The 23,436-nt window shown below is 33.6% G+C and overlaps 1 protein-coding gene across 1 annotated transcript; it reads left to right on the top strand.

Moving 5' to 3' along the window:
* Positions 1-4,933: 4,933 nt before the first annotated feature.
* Positions 4,934-23,063, top strand: LOC110647675 (uncharacterized). The gene is made up of 10 exons (XM_021801620.2): positions 4,934-5,522; positions 5,690-6,458; positions 6,906-7,533; positions 7,723-7,894; positions 14,850-15,162; positions 17,204-17,314; positions 19,427-19,778; positions 20,432-20,657; positions 20,775-20,996; positions 22,479-23,063. The coding sequence occupies exons 1-10, from the start codon at positions 4,963-4,965 to the stop codon at positions 22,630-22,632; spliced, it is 3,507 nt and encodes a 1,168-aa protein (XP_021657312.2). The 5' UTR covers positions 4,934-4,962; the 3' UTR covers positions 22,633-23,063.
* Positions 23,064-23,436: the final 373 nt, after the last annotated feature.

The following is a 23,436-nucleotide window of genomic DNA, read 5'->3' as shown; positions in this document are numbered from 1 at the left end:
TTTAGTTCTCCTGCACTTGTATTTATTTGAAGTTGAAGTTCGATAAAACTAGACTTTTCCTAGTCAATTTTCTTGCTTCTAGTATTTTAAAACAACATTGGTATCAAAGCCCTTTTTTCTTAAGGGACTTGTGAGAGACTTGTGAGGTTATTTAACTGAGTGTTCACCAAAAAAAAAAATAAATAAAGCAACCAAAACTGCTTCTGCAAAAGACCATTAAAACAATGGAAGGTGAAAGTTCTTTTTCAGTTATGGCTCCGCTAGTGTTTGATGGAGAAAACTACCAAGTCTAGACAGTGAGAATGGAAGCTTATTTGGATGCGTGTGATTTGTGGGAGGCTGTAGAGGAAGATTATGAAGTACCTCCTTTACCAGGAAATCCAACCATGGCTCAGATCAAAACCCACAAGGAAAAGAAGATAAGAAAATCCAAAGCTAAGGCCTGCCTCTTTGCTGCAGTTTCTCCAACCATTTTCAGTAGAATCATGACATGTAGCTAAACTAAAACCATATGAGATTTCCTCAAGAATGAGTATCAAGGAGATGAAAGAATCAAAGGAATGAAGGTGCTAAATTTGGTTAGAGAATTTGAAATGCAGCATGTGAAGGAATCAGAAACTATAAAAGATTACTCAGATAGATTGATTGGCATTGCAAATAATGTAAGAATACTTGGAACTGAGCTCACTAACAGTAGAATAATTCAAAAAATACTTGTATCCTTACCTGAGAGATTTGAGGCAACTATTGCTTCTTTGGAAAATTCTAAAGATCTGTCAAAGATTAGTTTGGTAGAATTGTTAAGTGCACTGCAGGCATAGGAACAAATAAGGATGATAAGACAAGAGGGAACTACTGAAGGAGCTTTGCAAGCCAAGTTGCAGCTGAATTCTGGAGGTAGAAGCAAGAAATGGAAAGGAAAGAAAGGGAGTGCTAGCAACTCTGAAACTACAAGAACTGAGAATAACACCAACACTATAAGTAGCAACAAAGGGGGAAAATATCCTCCTTGTCAACATTATGGTAAGAAGAATCATCCTCACTACAAGTGTTGGAGAAAGCCTGATATGAGATGTAGAAGATGTCAAAAACTTGGGCATGCATAAATTATTTATAAGGAAAAGGAGCCACAACAGCTCTTTGTTACAAATCAACAAGAGGCAGAATAGCTCTTTGTTGCATCATACTTTGCATCGAGTATCCCAAGTGACAGCTGGCTCATTGATAGTGGTTGTACAAACCACATGACCAATGATGAAAAGCTCTTTAGAGAGCTTGACAGATCAGCAACATCAAGGGTCAGAATTGGAAATGGAAACTACATCTCAGTAAAAGGAAAGGGGACTGTAGCCATTGAGAGTTTTGCAGGTACAAAACTAATTTATGAGGTTTTGTATGTTCCTGAAATTGATCAAAATTTGCTAAGTGTTGGACAATTGCTAGAAAAAGAGTTCAAATTATTATTTGAAGACAAAATATGTTGATCATTAATCCCAGTGGTCAGGAATTATTCAAAATTAAGATGCAGGGCAAAAGTTTTTCTTTGAATCCATTAGAGGCGGAGTAGGTGGCATTTCCTAGTCAACTCATCATTGTAAAAACTTGGCACAAGAGGCTAGGACACTTTCATCACAAAGCTCTGCTATTTATGCAAAGAAATGAAATGGTAAAAGGTCTACCAGACTTGGATGAGCATCTCTCAAGCTGCAAGGCTTGTCTACTTGGCAAGCGAACCTGATTTCCATTCAAAAGGTCTATATGGAGAGCTACAGAGAAGTTACAATTGATCCATACTGATCTTTGTGGTCCACAGTCGATTCCATCGTTAAATGGCAACAGGTATTATATAGTTTTCATTGATGATCTAATAAGAATTTGTTGGATTTATTTTATGAGATTTAAGTAATAATTGCTGGAGTTTTCTTGAAGTTCAAAAATTGGATTAAAAATCAGAGTGGTTGCAAGATTCAGGTCATTGGATCAGATAATGGAACTGAATATACATCAGACAAATTTAACTCCTTTTGTGAAGAAGCTAGAATTGAGCACCAGCTCACTGTCCCTTACTCTCCACAGCAAAATGGGGTCAGTGAGAGGAAGAATAAAACAATTATAGTGATGACTAGATGTTTGCTGCATGAGAAAAATCTACCAAAGAAATTCTAGGCAGAAGCAACAAACACAATTGTTTTCTTACTGAATAGACTACCTACAAAGGCTGTGAAAAAGAAGACTCCATATAAGGCCTGACATGGTGTTAAACATACTTTAAAAAATCTCAAAACATTTGGATGTTTATGTTTTTCTTATGTTCCATAAGTTAAAAGAGACAAGCTAGATGAGAAGGCTAAACCGGGGATTTTTATTGGCTACAGTTTGGTTTCTAAAGCTTATAGAATTTTTCAACCTTAGTCAAGGAAGATAGTGACAAGCAGAGATGTTCAATTCCTTGAACATAAGCAATGGGACTGGAATGAGGAGTCTCAAGTTAAACATCAGATTGTGCCACTAGATCCTAATGAATTAGAAGACAAACAGCCTATCAGGGGAACAAGATCACTCTCAGATATTTATCAAAGATGCAATTTTGCTGTTTTTAAACCTGCAGGATATGAGGAAACAAAAGCAGATCAAAGATGGATAGATGCAATGAAGGAGGAGTTGGCCATGACAGAAAAGAACCAGACCTGGAAGCTAGTAGAGAGGCCCCAAGATAGAAAAGTAATTGGGGTTAAATGGGTTTTCAGGACAAAGCTAAATCCTGATGGCTCAATGAACAAGCACAAAGCTAGATTAGTGGTGAAAGGCTATGCACAAGTTTGGGGAGTAGATTTCTCTGAGATTTTTGCCCCAGTAGCCAGATTGGATACAATTAAAATGCTTTTGTTTTGGTAGCACATAAAGGGTGGAAGATTTTTCAAATGGATGTGAAGTCTGCCTTCTTGAATGGTTTACTACAAGAAGAAATTTTTGTTGAGCAGCCAGAGGGTTTCAGCATACCAGGACATGAAGAAAAAGTCTATTTATTGAAGAAAGCTCTCTATGGATTGAAGTAAGATCCTAGAGCTTGGTACAGCAAGATGGATGAACATTTGCTAAACTTAGGCTTTGAGAAAAGCTTAAGTGAATCAACTCTTTATGTTAAGAAAGTTGGCTCTAACATTGTTATCATTTCTCTTTATGTGGATGATTTACTTATGACAGGAAATAATGCTGTGCAGATTGAAGAATTCAAGAAGGAGATGATAAAGGTCTTTGAGATGACAGACCTTGGTGAGATGACTTATTTTCTAGAAATGGAGATTAAGCAAACTCATAATGAAGTCTTTATCTACCAAAAGAAATATTTGAAGGAAATTCTAAAAAGTTTTTGAATGGAAGAATGCAAGAGTGTGAGTACTCCAATGAATCAAAAAGAAAAGCTACAGAAAGAGGATGGAGCTAAACTAGTTGATGGAGCGTATAGAAGCTTAATTGGATGTTTGATGTATCTCACAGCAACAAGGCCTGACATCTTGTTTCCTGTGAGTGTTTTATCCAGATTTTTAAATTGTGCTAGTGAGTTACACGTGATGGCTACCAAAAGAGTGGTTAGATATCTTAAAGGAACTCTAACTTATGGCATCAAATTCAGCAAATGTCAGAATTTCAAGCTCTATGGATATTCTGACAGTGATTGGGCCAAGCCAATTAATGATATGAAAAGCACTTCTGGATAATGTTTCACTTTTGAATCCTGTTTCACTTTTGAATCTGGGTGTTTTTCATGGTGCTCAAAGAAACAAGAAGTGGTGGCACAATCAATTGCTGAAGTAGAGTTTGTAGCAGCAACAACTGCTATTAGTCAAGCATTGTGGCTAAGGAAAATTATGTTAGATCTGCAGCTAGAGCAAGAAGAAAGCACTGAGATTTTTGTGGACAATCAAGCTTCCATACCTACTATATCTCAAAATCTAGTGTTTCATGAAAAAACTAAGCATTTTAATATCGAGTTTTATTTCTTGAGAGAAGTGTAGAAAAATGGTGAAGTGATGTTAGTTTACTACAAAACAGAAAACCGGGTGGCAGACATTTTTACTAAATCATTTCATGTTAATATATTTGAATTTCACATAGTAAAGTTGGGAGCTTGCAGCTCCTGATCCAGGAGGAGATGTTGCTATATCTCAGGAGCTGATTGTATTTTTTTGTTGTTAAAGTTGAGTCCTGATTTTTAGGAAATTTATTTTATTTTTCTATTATGAAAATAGCTATTATGGTTGTTGCTATTTTTGAGTCATGTTAGCATATTTTTAGTATTTTATTTTGAAAATTAGTTACGCTGCACTTGTATTTATTTGAAGTTGAAATTCAATAAAAATCAGACTTTTCTTAGTCAATTTTCTTGCTTCTAGTATTTTAAAACAACAGAGGAAATGAGAGCTAAACATTGCATATAGATTGTTAAAATTATGCATTTGAAATGAACATAATTTTGAATGTGTTTCAAGTAGAAAATTATAAAATGTTTAATAAACCATTAAATTTAAATATTTCTCTAATCCATACACTTTTAAGGTCTAGGAAAACCAATAAGACTATCTTGATTGGCTTAATTGAAATAGTATTGATATGCTCTTTCATAATAATTACAAATAATTTGAAGTTTTTAGTATTATTTCCGCTTATAAAAAATATATATATATAAGTCAAATAGTATTAAACATTATTTTAAACTAATTTTAATATATTTTAATTATAATAATTTAAAATAATTACATATATTATTATTATTTTTTAAAATAATTTTTTACACAAATTTTATTGAAAATTATTGTTTTTCGAACTCTATTGAAAATTAATCAATGTATAAAAATTAAAATTTTTTTGACGGATATAAAAATTTAAATTAGATAGAATTCTAAATGATATATAAAGAAAAGATTTACATAAACACTCCAGTTTTTGGATTTGCGGGTTGTAATGGAGAAAGAAGCAGCAGCGACGAATGAAAACACCTCTCTGTTCCCTTTGTTTGCGGCCTCCACCGGCACTCAGCAAATTTCCTCGACCACCGCCGCCACCACTACCACAGTTTCTCCCCCCGAGTGGCTTTGCAACACCAGCTTCACCACCAACCTCTCTGTCATTAACGATACGGTTTCCTCTCTCCAAAAGGACCACACCCGAACAGAATCAGACCAAGAAGAAGATGATTCAAGTCCACAAAGGCCCCAACTAAAGCCGCCACCATCATCCGCTTCTTATGAGTTACTTGAAGAAGAAGAAGAAGAAGTATATTCTCATTCCGATTCTGATGTTGATAGTGGTAGTGAGAGAAAGACGAAGAAGAGAAAGGAAAAACCCTACAAGAAAAAGAAAAATAGGAGGAAGAGATCCAGAGGTGAGGATGCTGATGTTCATGTCGGTTCCAGAAAGTCGAATGTTAGGGCTTGGGCCGATTCCCATACTAAACCTGCTAAAGATTATTACTTTGATTCTCATGGAGATGCTGATAATTTGGTCTACGGCTCTCTTTACAGGTAACTTGTTTTCTCGCTTTGTGCTTGTCTATAATCAAGTTAAATAGCTTCGATACGATCACTCGAGTGGATTTGTTTTTTTTCTTGAATTTCAATTAAATCCTAGGTTTGTCATTTCTGTTTTAGAATTTACAATCCTCTTATTTTGTTCCTTGAATACGATGCAGAATGGATGTTCCCCGCTATAAACCTTATAATCACACAAAACTATCTGCTATGGATTTTCATGGTCTGTACCGGTTCAATAGGAGGAGTGCTATGTTCGATAGAGATGATGATATTGATGCATTGGACGTTAAACTAAAATCAAATGGTCGTTATTGGTCTGGAAAGTATGCAGCTCTGGAATTCCAAAAGAACTTAAAGCGCCTTCGGCTTGTTGCACCCAAGCAGCATGTGCTCGATGGTTCGGATGATTACATTCCTTTTTCAGATACCAAATTATCCCAAGAAGGTGTTCATCGTGGTTCAATCTCAAAAGCTTCACTTGTTGAAGAATCTTGGGAAGATGAAGTGCTACGCAAGAGCCGGGAGTTTAACCAGTTAACCAGGGAGAACCCTCATGATGAAAAAGTGTGGTTAGATTTTGCAGAGTTTCAAGACAGGGTTGCAAAAATGCAACCCCAGAAAGGTGCTCGCTTGCAGATGCTTGAGAAGAAGATTAGCATATTGGAAAAGGCTGTTGAGCTTAACCCGGATAATGAGGAACTGTTACTTTGCCTTCTGAAGGCTTACCAGAGCAGGGACAGCACTGATATGCTAATTGGCCGATGGGAAAAGGTACTTATGGGTCATTCAGGCAGTTCCAAGTTGTGGAAGGAGTATTTGCATGTTGTTCAAGGGGAATTCTCCAGATTTAAGGTTTCAAATATGAGAAAAATTTATGCACATGCAATTCAAGCTCTATCAACTGCATGCAGCAAGCAGTTTAGGCAGGTTCTAATTCAATTTACCTTGTAGTGTTGGCGACTGTGATCATCTTTATTTGATTTAAGGCAATAGCATCTTATTTCCACTTACATTTGCAAATTGTTTAAAATTCACAGTTTCTTTATTTTGACTTTTACCTACATTTTTAAATATCATGGCATTGAACATCTTTAATATCAAAACTTGTACATTCGGGTGTCTTCTGGATTCTGTGACTCAATTAAAACGGGTTTAAAAATCCAACTATCAAATACATATGGTTTACCATCTTAAAAGAGGTTTAATATATTAGATAGTACTGAACAGAAGTTTGACAAAAGAACCATTAATCTTTGCCTTTTTGTCTTATTTTCATTTATCTGACATGGATATGGATTTAAATGTGTACATGTTATTTCAATAATATGCTTTAACTTCTTATTTATTTATTTATTTATTTATTTTTTAATACAGGTTTATCAAAATGCAAAAGCTTCTTCTCTGGATCCTGCTATAGTTCAGCTAGAACTGGGTCTGGTTGATGTATTTCTTAGTCTTTGTAGGTTTGAATGGCAGGCTGGATACCAGGAGTTGGCCACTGCTTTATTTCAGGCTGAAATTGAATTTAGTTTGTTTTGTCCTTCATTACTACTAAGTGAACATAGTAAACTGAGATTGTTTGAGCACTTTTGGAATGGCAATGGCCCAAGGGTTGGAGAAGAAGGGGCTGTTGGTTGGTCCTCTTGGTTGGAGAAAGAGGAAGAAACTAGGCAAAAGACACTGAAAGAGGAGGAGACTTTGCATGACGATGAGAGAGGTGGTTGGACTGGCTGGTCTGAACCACTGCCGAAATTCACCGAAACTGATAAAAGCCCAGCAAATGCAACTGATGATAATGTAGCCTCTGAGGAATTGCAAGATGAATTTGAGAACGAAGAAATAAAGCAGGAAGATGACACTGAGGCATTGCTAAAACAACTTGGCATTGATGTGGACACTGGGCCTAACAGTGATATTAAAAACACTTCAACCTGGATTAGATGGTCTGAAGAAGAGTCCTTGCGAGATTGTAAACAATGGATGCCTGTTCACGGAGAATCTGGTGTTTTCTCTTTCTCTGTGTTTGTGTTTGTTTGTGATGTGTGTTTTTGTGTTTCTAGCAAAATCTTACTCTTTTAAGGTGTGATTGTAGTTAAAAATTGTGAATGTGCTAACAAAAATTGTAGTTTATGCAATTTTGCTATTTTTGATATCTTGTCACTCATGCAGCTAACAACAATTGTCTAAACAGATGGGATATCTCAGAGTATTGGGACACCAGATAGAGAAGACGATGAACAATTTTTGAGAGTCATATTATTTGAAGATGTCAGTGAATACCTGTTTTCATTAAGATCAGAAGAGGCGCGCTTATCTCTAATATGTCAGTTTATTGAATTCTTTGGTGGGGACGTGTCCAAGTGGTAAGCTTTTCTGAAAACTGCTCTAGCCAGATCATCTGTTTGTGCTAAAGCTATCTATTTTATTTCTTATTCTAAGCAAAAGAGGCTGACTTCAATTATATGGGATTACAAATTATGTGAAACAAATTGTCATTTATCTGGCTCTTACGTTTTATGATTTTGAAGTTTATTGGTTTGGATCTGACATGATTCGATTAGCTTGTGGGACTAATTATTCAATTTTAATTTTGGATTGATTTGAGAGAGACAAACTTATTAATTGTGGCTTTTAGTTATTCTTGCTAATAAAATCTAGTTTGATACCTAAGGAAACAGCACTTGTGTCAGTATCAAACTGGACTTATTAGCAAGAATAGCTAGATGCCATAGTTGTTAAAAGCAGAAGCCTCTACCAGGTAAAGGCAGGCGACCTGTAGAATACAGTGAAAATGAAATGGTAAAATAAACGTGAATATTCATTTTTTATTGGATTTGAGATTAGCATAAGCTAAGAATAGTACTGTATGCTTAATAAAAGATATATTGATGCCATAAATTGACTGTTTTAAATTATAAGAATCAAGAAGATCAGGAGATATACTAAAAATGACCTTGTGAGCGGAATTGAGATAAATGTAATCATTTAATAATTAAAAACAATTAAAATGAAATAAAATTTTAAAGTTAGGTATTGCAAAAAAAAAAAGATAAAAATTGAAAGGGTTCAACTAATTGAAATAAGGAAAAAAAAAAAAAGAATAAAAACACATAATAAAAATTTTACAATATTGTTGTTGGAATGGTAACGCAAAATTGAGTTTTAATATATATATGTGTGTGTGTGTGTGTGTGTGTGTGTGTGTGTGTGTTACATATTATAGAAAAGGAGAAGGAATGTTAATAAGTAGTAGTGTTAGTTTTGGGTCGTTGGGTAGTTGGAGAGGAAAGTTGTGTAACTTCTTTTGGAGGGAAATACCTAAAATAGTTCAAGTCTGTTAGAGTAAGTTTTAGATATCTAATCTGTTAGAGAGCAGTTACTACTATGTGTATAAAGGGTGGGTTCATACCTGTATGGATTCATTTAAAATTCAATTCAATAATATACTCTCCTCTTCTTTGAATCTCTATTCTCTTCTCATCCCATTTCTCTATTCTTTTCTCATCTCATCTCATCTCATCTTTCTTCTCTGTTCTGAGATCTAATCTCTGTTCCAGAGATTGTATCAGATCTGATGCATAACAGTGTGTATGAAATTAATTCTATAATACTATAATTTGCACTATTTTTTAATGAAAATAGTATAAATTATTTTTAGTTTATTGTCAATTAAAAAAATTATATTTTATAAATTCATATTTTGATGTATTAATTTATGAAAAAAATTAAAAATGCCTTGTACATTCAATTTATAATTCAATTGTTAAAATTACATATTATTCTGAATTTTTTTTTAGAAAGTTCTTTTAAAAAAAATTAATATAAAATTTCCTAAAATTTCATTAAAAAGCTCATGATGAATGGTTAAGGGGGAAAAAAGTTATTTGTTAAATTTTTTATGCCAGATAACCTACACTGACACTGGGACTGGATGTCATTTTTCAAAGAATTTTGGATTTAAAAAAAGAAAGAAAGAAAGAAGTGGCTTTTTGCTTTTGACACTTGACATAGACTTTAGTTGTAGAATTTGAACATCATGTCTCATTGAAGTGTGTGTGGGACTGTGATTCTCAAAGGAGCAGAATACAGCACGGATATGGGTCTACCAGATTGCTATACCACTCACTGACACACATTAGGAATATGCAAAGAAGTGAAAGAAGGGCAAGTTAGTATTTTTACTATTCTTAGGAATAGGAAAAGTACGCTCTGTTTTAGTAATATATAATAATGAATTAAGAATTTATATAGATTTAAAAATTTTAAGAATTGAAATTAATCCTTATCCATATTATAAAATTTAATTAATAATTGGTGCATTGGGTCACTGTTAATGTTTTCTAATCCAATTAAAATTTTCACCCTCATAATGCATCTTGGCTAGTATGGGATGCATGGTGAAGGCATACTTGTTGAGTAATATAAGGAATAGTAATTAGATGGATTGATGTTTTTATTGAGCTTAGAAGAGTTTAGGCTTGGCATGCTTATATTTAATTAGAGTTGAGCATGTCTCGTTTATCAAGTTTGTGAGCTCGCCTCTCATTTAGCTCATTTACCAAGCTTCCGAGCTTAATTAGCCAAATTACTCAAAAAATGTTTTATTAGTTATTATCTTAAATGCATTTAATGATATGCCCAATAAATCATAATGATTAAATTAATAATTATAATGACACCATTAGTTAATTATAATGGCTGTAAATTGTATATTATATAGTTACATTATTTTGTAAGTTAATTATCCTATAATTGTTTAGTGCTTGAATTTTGAATTTTTTTCTTTTTGATTTGAAGTCAAATTTCTTTGTTTCCTGACAACCATAAAGTTAGTGGGAGATATCCCTAAGCTCATCACAACTACAACTTTTATTTGAGACCAAAGGTTGATTGCCTAAAAGGTTACTTTGTTGACTGTGTAGCCACAACGCATGAACTATTGTCAATAATATGCATCTAGTAGCATAAACAATTGATGTAGATAATCGTACTAGTAATTTAACTGGAGTAGCTCTTGGTGATAAAACTGAAAAAAAAAAGTTAAAAACTTAAAAGACCTAATTGCAAAAATTAGAACTTTGGGATAGAATTGAAAAACCTGCCTATGTTTGAGATTTTTTTTTTTTTTGAAACTATCCTTGTTGATCTAGTTATTAAAGGCGCACCTCAAGTTCAAGGCTCACTAGATTTCAATCCTAGCGCCTCCACAGAAGAAAGGCGGGTGATATTCACCAGGCCCTCGCCTTATACGCCTAAGTATGCACCTTGTTCCAAGCATAAGGCTCTAGAAAGGCGCACCTTCTTTATTTTTACCTTTGGCGAGCACTTTCATTGTCAAAAAATATTATCACTCAACTTGAAATTTGTCAATATACTAAAATCCAATATTGACGCGCTAGGAAGTTTTTGAAATTAGTATTGCCAGTGATAACTAGTCGTCAAAATCTCGTCAAAATCTCATCAAACCACTACACCTAAGATCACAAACCTCTCACATTTCTATTTTCAATACTATCACTCTCGTATTATCTTTTCCAAAAACAAAAATGTTACATCTACACTTATTTCAAGATCTATGCCAAAAGAAAAAGGAAACAATATCAACTAACGTGAGAACTAAATAATACTCCTTTAGTTCTTAAAGATGAGGAAGATGATGATGATATTGATTTTGAAGATGAGTATTAAGAGGATGAAGGTGTAGAAGAAGATTATGATGCTACTCTTGATGAAGATTGAAGAGTAGTTATTCTATAATTGCTTGACTTTAGTTTTGAGACATTAAAAGATTATTCAAGTTTTAATATATTAGTATTTGAATATTTATTAGTTAATGTTATTCTTACTTTTATGTTATTTGAAGTTTGATGGAATATTTAAATTTATTTGACTTTTATTTATTATTATTATTATTATTATTATTTTGGCCTCACCTCGCTCTGCGCCTTGCGTGTAGGCTCTAGGACCCCTTGGTACCTTAGTACGCCTTGAGCCTTTAATAACTATGCTTTTCAGTTATTTTATTAAAAATTCAACTCAACTCAATTAAACTTTTATCCCCAAAATTTATTTGGGGTCGACTATATGGATTCTCTTTTTCCACCCTAAACGATTTTGGGTTAAATCCTAGGAAATGTGTAACGCTTCTAGGTCATATTGTACTACTCTCCTCCAAGTCAGTTTGAGTCTACCCCTTCTTTTCTTTCTATCCTCTAACCCAATGTGCTGTATTTGTCTAACTGGAGCCTCTGTATGTCTACGCTTCACATAACCAAATCACTTCAATTTTCCCTCTCTCAACTTATCCTCAATTGGCACCACTCTTACATTTTCTCTAATACTCTTATTACGGACTTTATCTAGTCTAGTATGGCCACTCATCCACCTTAACATTCTCATCGTCGCAACTCTTATCTTAGACACATATGGCTCATTTATTGCCTAACACTCATTACCATATAACATGGCCGGTCGTATCGCTGTACGGTAAAATTTTTCTTTCAACTTATTGGCAATCTTGCGATCATATAAAACTCCCGTGGCACGTCTCCATTTTAACCATCCGGCTTTAATCCTATGACTAACATCCTCCTCACATCCTCCATCTACTTGAAGAATTGAGCCGAGATATTTAAAGTGATTACTTTGAGGCAATATTACTCCATTCAAACTAACTTCTTCCCTATCACCAATTCGGCCTTCACTGAACTTGCAATGCATGTATTCTGTCTTCGTTCTACTTAACTTAAAGCCATTTGACTCTAGAGTACTTCTCCAAAATTCTAGCTTTCTATTGACTTGTTCTCTTGTCTTATCTATCAGAACTATATTATCCGCAAACATCATGTACCAAGGGATATTCTTTTGTATATGTTTCGTCAATTCATTTAGAACTAATGTAAAATGGTAAGGGCTCACAGCTGAATCTTGGTATAATCCAACTGAGATAGGAAAATCTCGTGTACCTTCCCACTGTGTGCATAATAGTAGTTGCTTCTTCATACATATTTTTCAACACTTGTATGTACCTAATAGATATCCTCTTTTGTTCTAACACTCTCCATAAGACATCTCTTAGAATACTATCATAAGCCTTCTCCAAATCGATAAAAACCATATGTAGATTTTTCTTCACATCTCTATATTTCTCCATTAAGTTTCTAATGAGAAAGATTGCTTCTATAGTTGAACGACGGGGCATGAAGCCAAATTGATTGGGAGAGATAGAAGTGTTATGACGTAGTCGATATTCCACAACTCTCTCCTACAACTTCATAGTATGGCTCATGAGTTTAATTCCCCTATACTTTGAGCAACTCTGTATGTCTTCCTTGTTTTTAAAAATACATACTAAAATACTCCTCCTCTATTCATCAGGTAATTTTTTTTAATTTAGAATCTTACTAAACAATTTAGTTAACTATGCTACTCCCACATCTCTCAAATACTTCCACACTTAATTGGTATTCCATCGGGTTCACAGGCTTTACCCACTTTCATTCTCTTAAGTGCTTCCTTTACTTCTGAAGATCTAATCCTTCTAGTGTAATTCACATTCTTTTCTATTGTTCTATAGTATATATTCACGTTATAACCACTTTGACTATTATTAAAGAGATTATCAAAATAATTTTTCTATCTTTCTTTAATGTTCTCATCTTTTATCAACACTTTTCCTTTTGTTCTTAATGCACCTAACTTGATTGAGATTTTGACATTTTTTTTCTCTTTTCCTTGCTAATCTATAAATATCTTCTCCCCTTCTAAGTTTCAAGTTTCTCATGTAACTTTTCAAAGGCTTGCGCTCTTACTTGATTAACCGCCTTTTTTGCCTCTTTTTTTGCTATGTTGTACTGTTCATAAGCCTCATTATTATCACACTTACATAATTTCTTATACCATTCCATTTTTCTCTTCACTGCCTTTTGTACTTCCTCATTCCATCACCATCTCTCTTTTGAGGGTGGTTCATGTTCTCTAGACTCTCTAAGTACTTTTCTAACTACTTCTCTATTATTTGATGCCATCTGTATCCACATACCATTGGCCTTCACATCCAGTTTTCATATTTTGGACTCGAGAAGCTCATTTTTGAACTTCACTTGCTTTACTCCTTTGAACTCCCACCATTTTGTTCAAGCTACAATATTTTTTCTAGCCTTACTTGAATTGTTCCTAAACTTGACATCCAAGACCACTAACAGATGTTGACTTGTTAAAGCCTCTCCGGAATAACCTTGCAATCCTTGCATAGACCTTTATTGGTCTTTCTGGTTAAGGGGAAGTTAATTTAGCTTCTATGTTGTTTACTTTTGAAAGTCACTAAATGTTACTCCCTTTTTATAAAGTAGTTATTTGTTAGTATTAGGTCATACATCATGGCAAAGTCCGGGATGCTTTTCCCCTCCTCATTTTGGCTACCAAAACCAAAACTTCCATGAATATTCTCATAACCTTGCTCGTCATGTCTTACATGTTCATTCAAATCTCCACCGATAAGAACATTCTCTTCATTCGGTACGCTTTGCATTAGATCATCCATATGTTCTCAAAACCTTTGTTTACTCTCACTATCTAGTCCTATTTGTGGTGCATAAGCACTAACTACATTTGTTGTTTCTCTTTCTAGTACTAACTTTACTAGTATAATTCTATCTCCTACTCTTTTCACAGCTATTACGGCATCTTTCAATCTTTTCAGTTATTTTATCAATCATGTAATTTTTTTCTCTGTTCAAATATTGTTCTCACCATCTGTAATTTTTTACATATTATATTTATATAGATTATGGCTATGGATATACTCTTAAGAACTAAGGTGTTTCCTTTTCTTTTTCATTTTTTAGATGAACAACCAAGTGTTCTAGTCCTTAAAGAAGCTTCTGGCTAACCTGTGAGAGCTACTTACTAACCAGTTTGTGCATAAAACTCCAAAATGGCTCAAATGTCTTTTAAACTGGAGATAAATTGTCAAGCCTGATAAATGCAACCTAACCAAGGTTCCTACCTTTGCTTTACTAAAAAAACTGATGGTCCGCATACATTTTTTTTTTATTCCGGACGTTTTGCTCCACTATGAATCTAATTACCACATATATGTTGTATTGATATGTGTTATCTGTTGCTTCTTGTTTGGTTATTGGTAGATGTATGATCTAAGGGCGTTATGATTTGCTTTATACATATGCAGTTACTTGCTGGCAATTTTTGCTTAATGTTCACTTAACTGTTGTGATTAACATGCTCTTTGTGTGTTATTTTAGTATATGTTGTTATCTATTAAATAAATTAATCCTTTTTCGTTTGTTTTCCTTTTAGGATTTGCACAAACAGTTCAAGTTGTACTGAGCAAATCCTTAGCATGGAAGTGTTGCCAAATTCAATAGTTCGGAATCTGAGTTTAACTGGTAATGGTTTGGTCTTCCTTTTGGGCAACACTAGTGACCATTCCAAGCAGACTGATGTTATGAAGTTTCTTCGCAATGCTATCTTGCTTTGCTTAACTGCTTTTCCTCGGAACCACATATTGGAAGAAGCTGCTCTTGTTGCTGAAGAGTTATCTGTTACGAGAATGGATTCTTCTACTCCATGTCGAGCTCTGGCAAAGTATCTCTTAAAAAGTGATAGACAGGTAGTACTCTTTGTATTTTACTTGTAATGGCACAAGATTCGTATTCTATTTTTATGGTTTGTGCAATGTGTTTCTTTTATATAAAATTTTGCTATGTGTTTTAATTTTCTGACGCTAACAGGGAGTCAAAGAAGCAGCAAATTTCTAAATTATGTTTTCAGTTTTTCATTGAAATTGCATATGTTGAAACTACACCGTTAACAATAATGGAGTGTCATGTTTTAAGGATGTAAACATATTGTTGATAAGTACTTCATATCACGTGATAGTATGAATGTAATTTAAATTCAAGTTTTAAAAAAATTTATTCTCGATTTTTATATCACATATTCTATTTTAACACCAAGAAATGAAGTGGTTTCTAGAGAAGTCTTTTGTTAAATTCATTTGTAAAGAGTCGAGCCTTTCATTGCCAAAAAATTTCTGTCATACCTAAATTTAGAATTTTTTTTTTCCCATTGCTACAATTAGGGCTCTAATAGGATCTGGAATGGAAAAAAGGTACAGAATGAGAAAAAGTGGGATGATCCTGAATTCTTGCATTTGTACAATAATTCAATATGGCATTAACATGAATTAGTTTTGTTTTATCACATTATGAGTTTAATGTTTTGTAAGAAAATGTGAGACTCGTAAATTAGTTTAATGACTTTTTCGTCAAATTAAGCATTTGAGTAAAAAAAAAAAAAATCTTATAATTAGATTTCAAGACTAATAATCTTTGTATGGATAATGAGAAACATTATTTTAAGGTGTAATGATAAAAGAATTCCAATGATTACATGCCTTTTCAAACCCAATGGGATGGTACGGTGTTGATAGTCTTTGGCTTTTTCTATTACTGGGTGATCATGTAAATCCTAGTTGTATTAGGAACCCTGAATGTATAAGGATCAGGTCAATATAAACTAGGCTGTATTATTCTCATTCTCAAATCTCAATAGTGAAAAAGCAAGCGATGTAGGCACACTTGCTGAACTATGTAAAATTCTTGTGTTCGTTTTTCTCTCTTTATTCCTTATCTGCGCATGTGTGTGTTCAATGGTGTTTTCCGTGAACACTTGTAATATTCTCCTTAATACCAAAAAACTACAAGTGGCTCTTTGTGGATGTAAACACATTTTGTGTATTTTATTTATTTTTTACTTTCTGTGATCATTTAATTTTTCAGCGCTTTCATGATAGAAAAAAACAATTGTATTCATATAATTGTAACAAAAACCATCATTAATTGCTGTTTATGAGAACTATTTGATCATTTTCAAACACATGGCCAATTCACGTAAAATTATTGTTGTTTTTGTTGTTGTTGTTATTATTATTATTATTTTAACTTTTTATGATCGTTATTCCGTGTGTTGCAAGAAATTTTTCAACACTTTCATGATAAAATTAAAACAATTATATTCACATAATTGTAACAAAATCATCATTAATGGCCATTTACAAGAACTATTCAATCATTTTCACAAAAATTGAGTTCTCTTCACTACTGCCATACAAAATGTGAATTTTTGTCCGTGTTTGCTAAGCAATATTAATATTAGGATGCATATAATATGTGTTATGTATAAAATATACTAATCAAAGTGCAAATAGATATAACTAAACATTTTATCTTAAAAACTTAACTAACATATTGAATGGGCTGCAAATAATATTCTTAAATGGACATATGAAAATGTTCTAATCAGTTAAGCCCAATATTCAAATAGGTCATTATTAAAAAAATAGAAGTGCTTTTGTTGTTTTGATTTTCTAGTAATAGAGAAGAATGAATGCAAGTATAACATTCTTCATATTATTAGCAACTATCATGGAAAAAGTATGGAACATTTGGACTTATGTTTGTCCATTAGTCAGATTTTAGGCAGCTGAATGCCTGTTAAGGATACATGCTGTGATCAATGTTAACTTTCTCTAAAAAGAATATGTGATTTCTGAGTTCTATGTTAGGAAACTATTGGATGTTCTTGGATTTTCATAAGGACCAAGAAAGAGAAGGAGCTTCTAACGTTGATCTAATTTGTGCTTTTTATAGGATTTGTTGCTATGTGGAGTTTATGCACAACGAGAAGCTGCTTCTGGTAATATTGACCATGCAAGAAGAGTTTTTGATATGGCATTGTCATCAATTGATGGGCTTCCATTGGTAAATCTCTATATTTTATTGAGATATGTTCTCCATTTAATCAAATTAAGTGCCAAAATTTGGTGACACTAATAAGTGTGCATTTCTGCTCATGTATGTTCTCTTATTTTGCTTCAATTCTTGTGAATCATCTTTCATGTATATCATTATTCTTTATTTTCATTTTATTTTGGTCCCATAATGAATTATTCACTAAAATTAACAGGACTTTACTTTGTAAAAATGTGTTTTTAAGGATGCAACATTTTATTTTCAATGTGTTTTCTTAACAGAGCATATCTTTCTACTAAGAAGATCAATTGAAATTTATTGGGAGAGGAAGAAGGATCTCCATATGATATTCAATGATCTAGAGAAGACGTATGATAAAGTATAGAGACAAGTTCTTTGGTGGATGCTAGAGAAGATAGGAGTCCATCTCAAATATATAAATTTCATTAAAGACATATATGAGGGGTGGTCACAAGTGTAAGAACAGTGGGAGGGGATACAAATGAGTTTCCTGTAATGATGGGTTTACATCAGTGATCAGTGTTGAGTTCATACCCATTTACCTTAGTTATAGATGGGCTAACCAATCACATTCAAGATGATGTCTCATGATGCATGTTATTTGTAAAGGGTGTTGTCTTGGTGTATAAAACTAGTTAAGGAGTAAAGCAAAAGTTGGAGTTGTGAAGAATAACTCTTGAGAGTAAGGGTTATATACTAAGTAGAAGTAAGACAAAATACATGTATTATGAGTTAACCTCTTATAGAAAAAATTGAAGGGAGGTTCGATTAGATAGAGTTTTAGTGCCAAAATGTAACCAATTCAAGTCTTTAGGTTTTATCAACAAGAATAATGGAGTAATAAATGAGGATGTAATACATATGGTCAAAACAAGATGGACAAAATGGATGAACGCAACGGGTGTTCCATGCGATTGGAGGATCCCTAACAAAATGAAAGGTAAGTTCTATAGAACTGTAGTCTAACCAGCTATGTTGTATGGGATGAATGTTAGGGATGAAAGGCAAAACATACCTATAAAATGAGTGGTAGAAATGTGGATATTAAGATGGATGTCCGGTAACATAATAATGGACAAAATTAGGATGACGTGCACGTAGCACACATTGAGAATAAAATGATAGAATGTCCCATTAAGGAGTGTGAGGAGTTAGTGATAGTAGGAGTGAGAAAGCTAAGGGACATCTAAAATGACATGGAGGGAAATATTATCAAAAAATTTACAATTTTTAGATATTTACACAAAATTATTTTCAAATAGAGTTGAATAGCAAAAAGATCCATATAGCCAATCCCAACTAGTTTGGGATTAAGGCTTAGTTGTTATTGTTGTATTTTGCTTGTATTTGATGAGGATGACTGATACTTGAATGTACAGAAATTTAAAATGAGAATTTGTTTAATTAAGTCTTTCCCTTGAGTTTTTGTTTTCATTTGTGTCTGTTGGTGTTTGTGGCATCAGGATATCATATTAAATTTGATTTGTTAGTGCTTGCAGTATCAGGATATTTGCTGGACTTTTATAGGTTTCTGTGAATTTGGGCAGCATTATCATTTGTTGCATTTGCTGGGCTTTTATAAGTGTCTCTGAATTTGGGTAGCGGTTCTGACCAGCGGTCCAACCACCTCTCTCATCGTCATGCGAAGTCTCCTCTTTCAGAGTCCTTTGCCTAGTTTGTTCCTCTTTCTCCAACCAAGATGACCAACTGATAGCCCCTTCTCTCCAACCCTTGGGTCATTGCCATTCCAAAAGTGCTCAAACAATCTCAGTTGACTATGTTCACTTAGTAGTAGTGAAGGACAAAACAAACTAAATTCAATTTCAGCCTGAAATAAAGCAGTGGCCAACTCCTGGTATCCAGCCTCCCATTCAAACCTACAAAGACTAAGAAATACATCAACCAGACCAAGTTCTAGCTGAACTACAGCAGCATCTAGAAAAATTTAAAATGAGAATTTGTTTAATCAAGTCTTTCCCTTGAGTTTTTGTTTTGATTTGTCTGTTGGTGTTTGTGGCATCAGGATATCATATTAAATTTGATTTTTCAGTGCTTGCGGTATCAGGATATCATATTAACTTATTTTGTTTTATCCTGCAGCATTTACAATCTAATGCTCCCCTTTTATATTTCTGGTATGCTGAGGCAGAACTTGCCAACAGTTATGGGAATACTCAAGAATCGTCACCTAGAGCATTGCACATTCTATCCTGCTTAGGAACTGGACCAAAGTATTATCCATTTGAGCACAAACCATCAGGCCTGCAATTACTGAGAGCACACCAAGGGTTTAAAGAAAAAATGAGAACAGTTCAATCAGCATGGGTACGTGGTGTTGTGGATGATCAGTCTATTGCTCTAATTTGTTCAGCAGCTTTATTTGAAGAGTTGACAACCGGGTGGGCTGCAGGCATTGGAGTTGTAGATGAAGCATTGACTATGGTGCTTCCAGGTTCATAAGCCTTTACATGATTTTCCTTTGCTTCCTCTTTTTTTTCTATTGCATTTTATTTTGGGGGGTGCAAAGGTGTTTCATTGACAAGCTAATCCTTTTAGATTGAATTAATGAAATAATTATGGCTCTTGTAGTATCAGAGTCAGCATTCATCTTTGTAATTCTAGAGAAATGTTTCATTTATTACTATTTGTGTGGTCCGTGAGAAGTACAAACTGAAACGTAAAACAGGGACACAAATATGGAGATTCATGATGGTTGCATGACAGTGGGAAGGGATTTTGTTTGTCTATTTCAATTGCATATCTTTTTAGTTCACATTTTAGTTTAATTATCTTGGTGAAGGCAGTGATTGTGGTTCTCTTAGCTTTGTTTAGATATAAGAAAGAGATATTTTGGGGTCTTCTATTTTGGGGTCTTCCTTGTCTCATTTTTTTGTTCATCTGTGCAATTCAGAATTGATGAAGCATTTATTATTGCTATGAATGTTTTTCTTTGTCAACTGACCATTCATGTATGAACTGGTTAGGCAAAAAACCTAGAAGGGAAGTTCTTATTCAGTGGACAGGGCACAAGGGTCGAGGCGTTTTACAATGTTAATTGATTCATTTTTAGTTGTTCTTGTGACATACAATGTTTCTAATCTGCAGAAAGGAGGCGGCACAGTTACCAACTTGAATTTTTGTTCAATTATTATATGAGGATGCTTTTAAGACATCATAAGCAATCAAGCTCATCGAAACTCTGGGAGTCCATCTCTCAGGGGCTGCAAGTATATCCTTGCAGTCCTGAACTCTTCAGGGCCTTAGTGGAGATCAGCCATCGTTATGCAACACCCAATAAATTGCGGTGGATGTTCGATGATTACTGTTACAAGTAAGATGATCATTTGTCTCTCTTTACAGTAATTAGTATCAGCATGTATGATTGTTTTTTAAATTTGTATGTGCATGTGCTGATTAATTTGGATGATTATGCTTTTGATGTTCTCAGGAAACCTTCTGTTATTGTTTGGATTTTTGCATTGTCTTTTGAGATGAGCAGAGGAGGCTCCCATCACAGAATCCATAGGTTATTTGAAAGAGCATTGGCAAATGAGAGCTTGCGTAAATCGGTCATACTTTGGCGTACTTACATTGCTTATGAAATTGACATAGCATGCAATCCTTCTGCTGCTAGGCGAATTTTCTTCCGAGCTATTCATGCCTGTCCATGGTAAGAGATTGATGATGACATGATGTTATGGATGTAGACTTTTTTTTGTTTTTCAAAACTTCTTTTTAATTAGTCGAAGAAGGCAGCCAATGCTGCTATATTTCTTGTTTACTTTTTCATCTGTTCAAATTTTAAATGGTAATTTACTAAAAGAGTGACCTGAATTTGCTAATGCGATAATGCACTGAATCCTGGATAACTAAGGTTCCATTTGGTTAGCTTGTTTCTTACTTCCTAAAATGTTATCCATATGAATTTTTATTTTGCTTGAAACAAAAAAAAAAGTAATACTTAAAATAAATAAGTATACTTGATAAATATATGAATTTTGCTTTAAGTAATTACAATAAGGAATTAAAATTTGTTTTTCATGAGATGTAACTTTTTTTGCCTTTGAAATACTGTTTTCTTTGTCTAGCCAGGCATTGCATTTTACTTTTCGCATTCAAAATAGCAAAATGCGAAGTAAATTAGCCAAATTTTAATGCAGTAAAATTTTTTCATTTGAAATTGTACTGTATTTAAAATTTTTTCATTTGAAATTGTACTGTATTTCTTCTGATATTTGTCATTTAGAAATGAATTTCTAACAAAGCCTTGCATGAGGTATGAGGTTTAGGTGGAAAAGACGTGATAATTATAGTAGTTTATATTGTAATTAAGAATTTAATCAAGATAATTTCTAAAATTCTTTCTCTTGGTGGTCTACAATCTACATCATAATAACTAATATAACATACTAAAAATAATTAAAGTTTTGAAGTAACTCAATAAAAATTATTAGATATATGCATTTATATATCTGGAATGCTGAAATAGGCTGGTATTGAAATATCTTTTATTAGTATATTCAGATTAGGCAGTGAAACAATATTGGGTCAGCTACAAGAAAACCCCTATTATGGAGTTGATTATGTATACCCCATTGTTTAGAACTATTAGTTTCTGACTAGTAAGTTGGTAGGTTTAATGGCTCAATCATGTCAAGAATGCATCACTCTTTTTGGGGGTTGAATAAGTAAAACTGCTGGAATTTTTATAACTTACTCATTCTTGGTTCTTTTCAATTGAAATGTTGCATTGATTTGTTTTCACTGCTAGTGGACCCTAATTCTAATTGGACTCTAGATAAGATGTTTCTAAAACATGTAAGAATTCGTACTTTTCTCAAAGAAGAAATTTTCTAAGTAGAATAAGCAAAATTTGAAAAAGAAAAAAAGGATATCCTAAAGAAAATTATTAAAAGCCAATAATTAGATGAGGAGGAAAGCTAAATCTTTTTTACTTATCTGTATCACAATCACTGACCTGTCTGCAACTGAATGGCTTGGATTGAACTTTATGTTTTGTCTCAGTGATTACTGATTTCAAACTGAGAATTGGTTGGGTGTATACTGGGTGCTTAAGGACTTCCACATTCTATCTTGAGTCACTTGTTAATTTAATCAACTGGCTTGACCTCATTTTCTTCAAAAATTTCAGGTCCAAAAAACTGTGGCTTGATGGTTTTTTAAAATTGAATTCCGTCCTATCTGCGAAGGAGCTGTCTGATCTCCAAGAAGTAATGCGGGATAAGGAATTGAATCTGAGGACAGATATTTATGAGATTCTCTTGCAAGATGAGCTTGTATCATGATAATTGCTGTTACATTTAACTGAATAGAATTTGATTATGCTTGTAAAGGCATCAATCAGAATTGTAGATATTGCCGTTGGAGATGTACAATTGGTGTGAAATGACTTCGTTTGGTGGAGGAGCTTGCGTGCTAGTAATGAGAAAGGTATTGCTATGCATAGCTTGTCAACTATGAAGGTAAAATTAGGAATGGTTGAATCCATATAGAAGTTTCACCCTGCTCCATCCTGCTAAAGCGCATGGTTCTCGGCTTCTCTGTTTTGTGAAGATTTTAGTTTTCTAGTGATATACATGTGCAAAGGAGATGTTTGTTGTGATAACGTGTATTGGGGATGGTTACTTGGCTCATTCATAAGTTTTCCCGAAAGTCATACAACTGTTTATTAAAGTTTAGAATGGTTTATTTCAGTATAACATTTTACTATTTTGCATTTTGAGCCACTTCGAAATCTAGATTTGCATGTTGCAGGAAAAAAGATTTGCAAATGAGAAGCAAAGAAAAATTTGTATAGGCCATAAGTTGTTCCAAACGTTATTTAATATCCCAAGTTAGCACTTCTGTTAATTGAAATAACCGAAGAATTATATTTATGTTGACCCAATAAAAAGGTTACTTTTGAGAGGCAGAAATTTCAAATGAAAAGATTATGGCATTCCAAGACATAACATAAGAAGAGTGTATTTTGGTTCTGTTCATGTTGGAGTTATGTTAAAATTGCAGGTTTGTGGTCTCTGCCGCAGTTATTTGAACAGCATGTACAGCGTTGTAGCTTCCTTTTGCTGAATTATGTATGTACTGGAAAG

The sequence above is a fragment of the Hevea brasiliensis genome, chromosome 13 (genome assembly GCF_030052815.1).
Source record: "Hevea brasiliensis isolate MT/VB/25A 57/8 chromosome 13, ASM3005281v1, whole genome shotgun sequence".
Taxonomy (NCBI): domain Eukaryota; kingdom Viridiplantae; phylum Streptophyta; class Magnoliopsida; order Malpighiales; family Euphorbiaceae; genus Hevea; species Hevea brasiliensis.
The sequence above is the reverse complement of the archived record's forward strand: the minus strand, read 5'-3'. Positions and strand labels throughout refer to the sequence as shown.

Coding starts and splice junctions, on each gene's coding strand:
- LOC110647675 (XM_021801620.2), top strand. CDS start 4,963: ATGGAGAAAGAAGCAGCAGCGACGAATGAAAACACCTCTCTGTTCCCT. Junction 6,459..6,905: donor GCAGCAAGCAGTTTAGGCAG/GTTCTAATTCAA, acceptor TTTTTAATACAG/GTTTATCAAAATGCAAAAGC. Junction 7,534..7,722: donor GCCTGTTCACGGAGAATCTG/GTGTTTTCTCTT, acceptor TTGTCTAAACAG/ATGGGATATCTCAGAGTATT.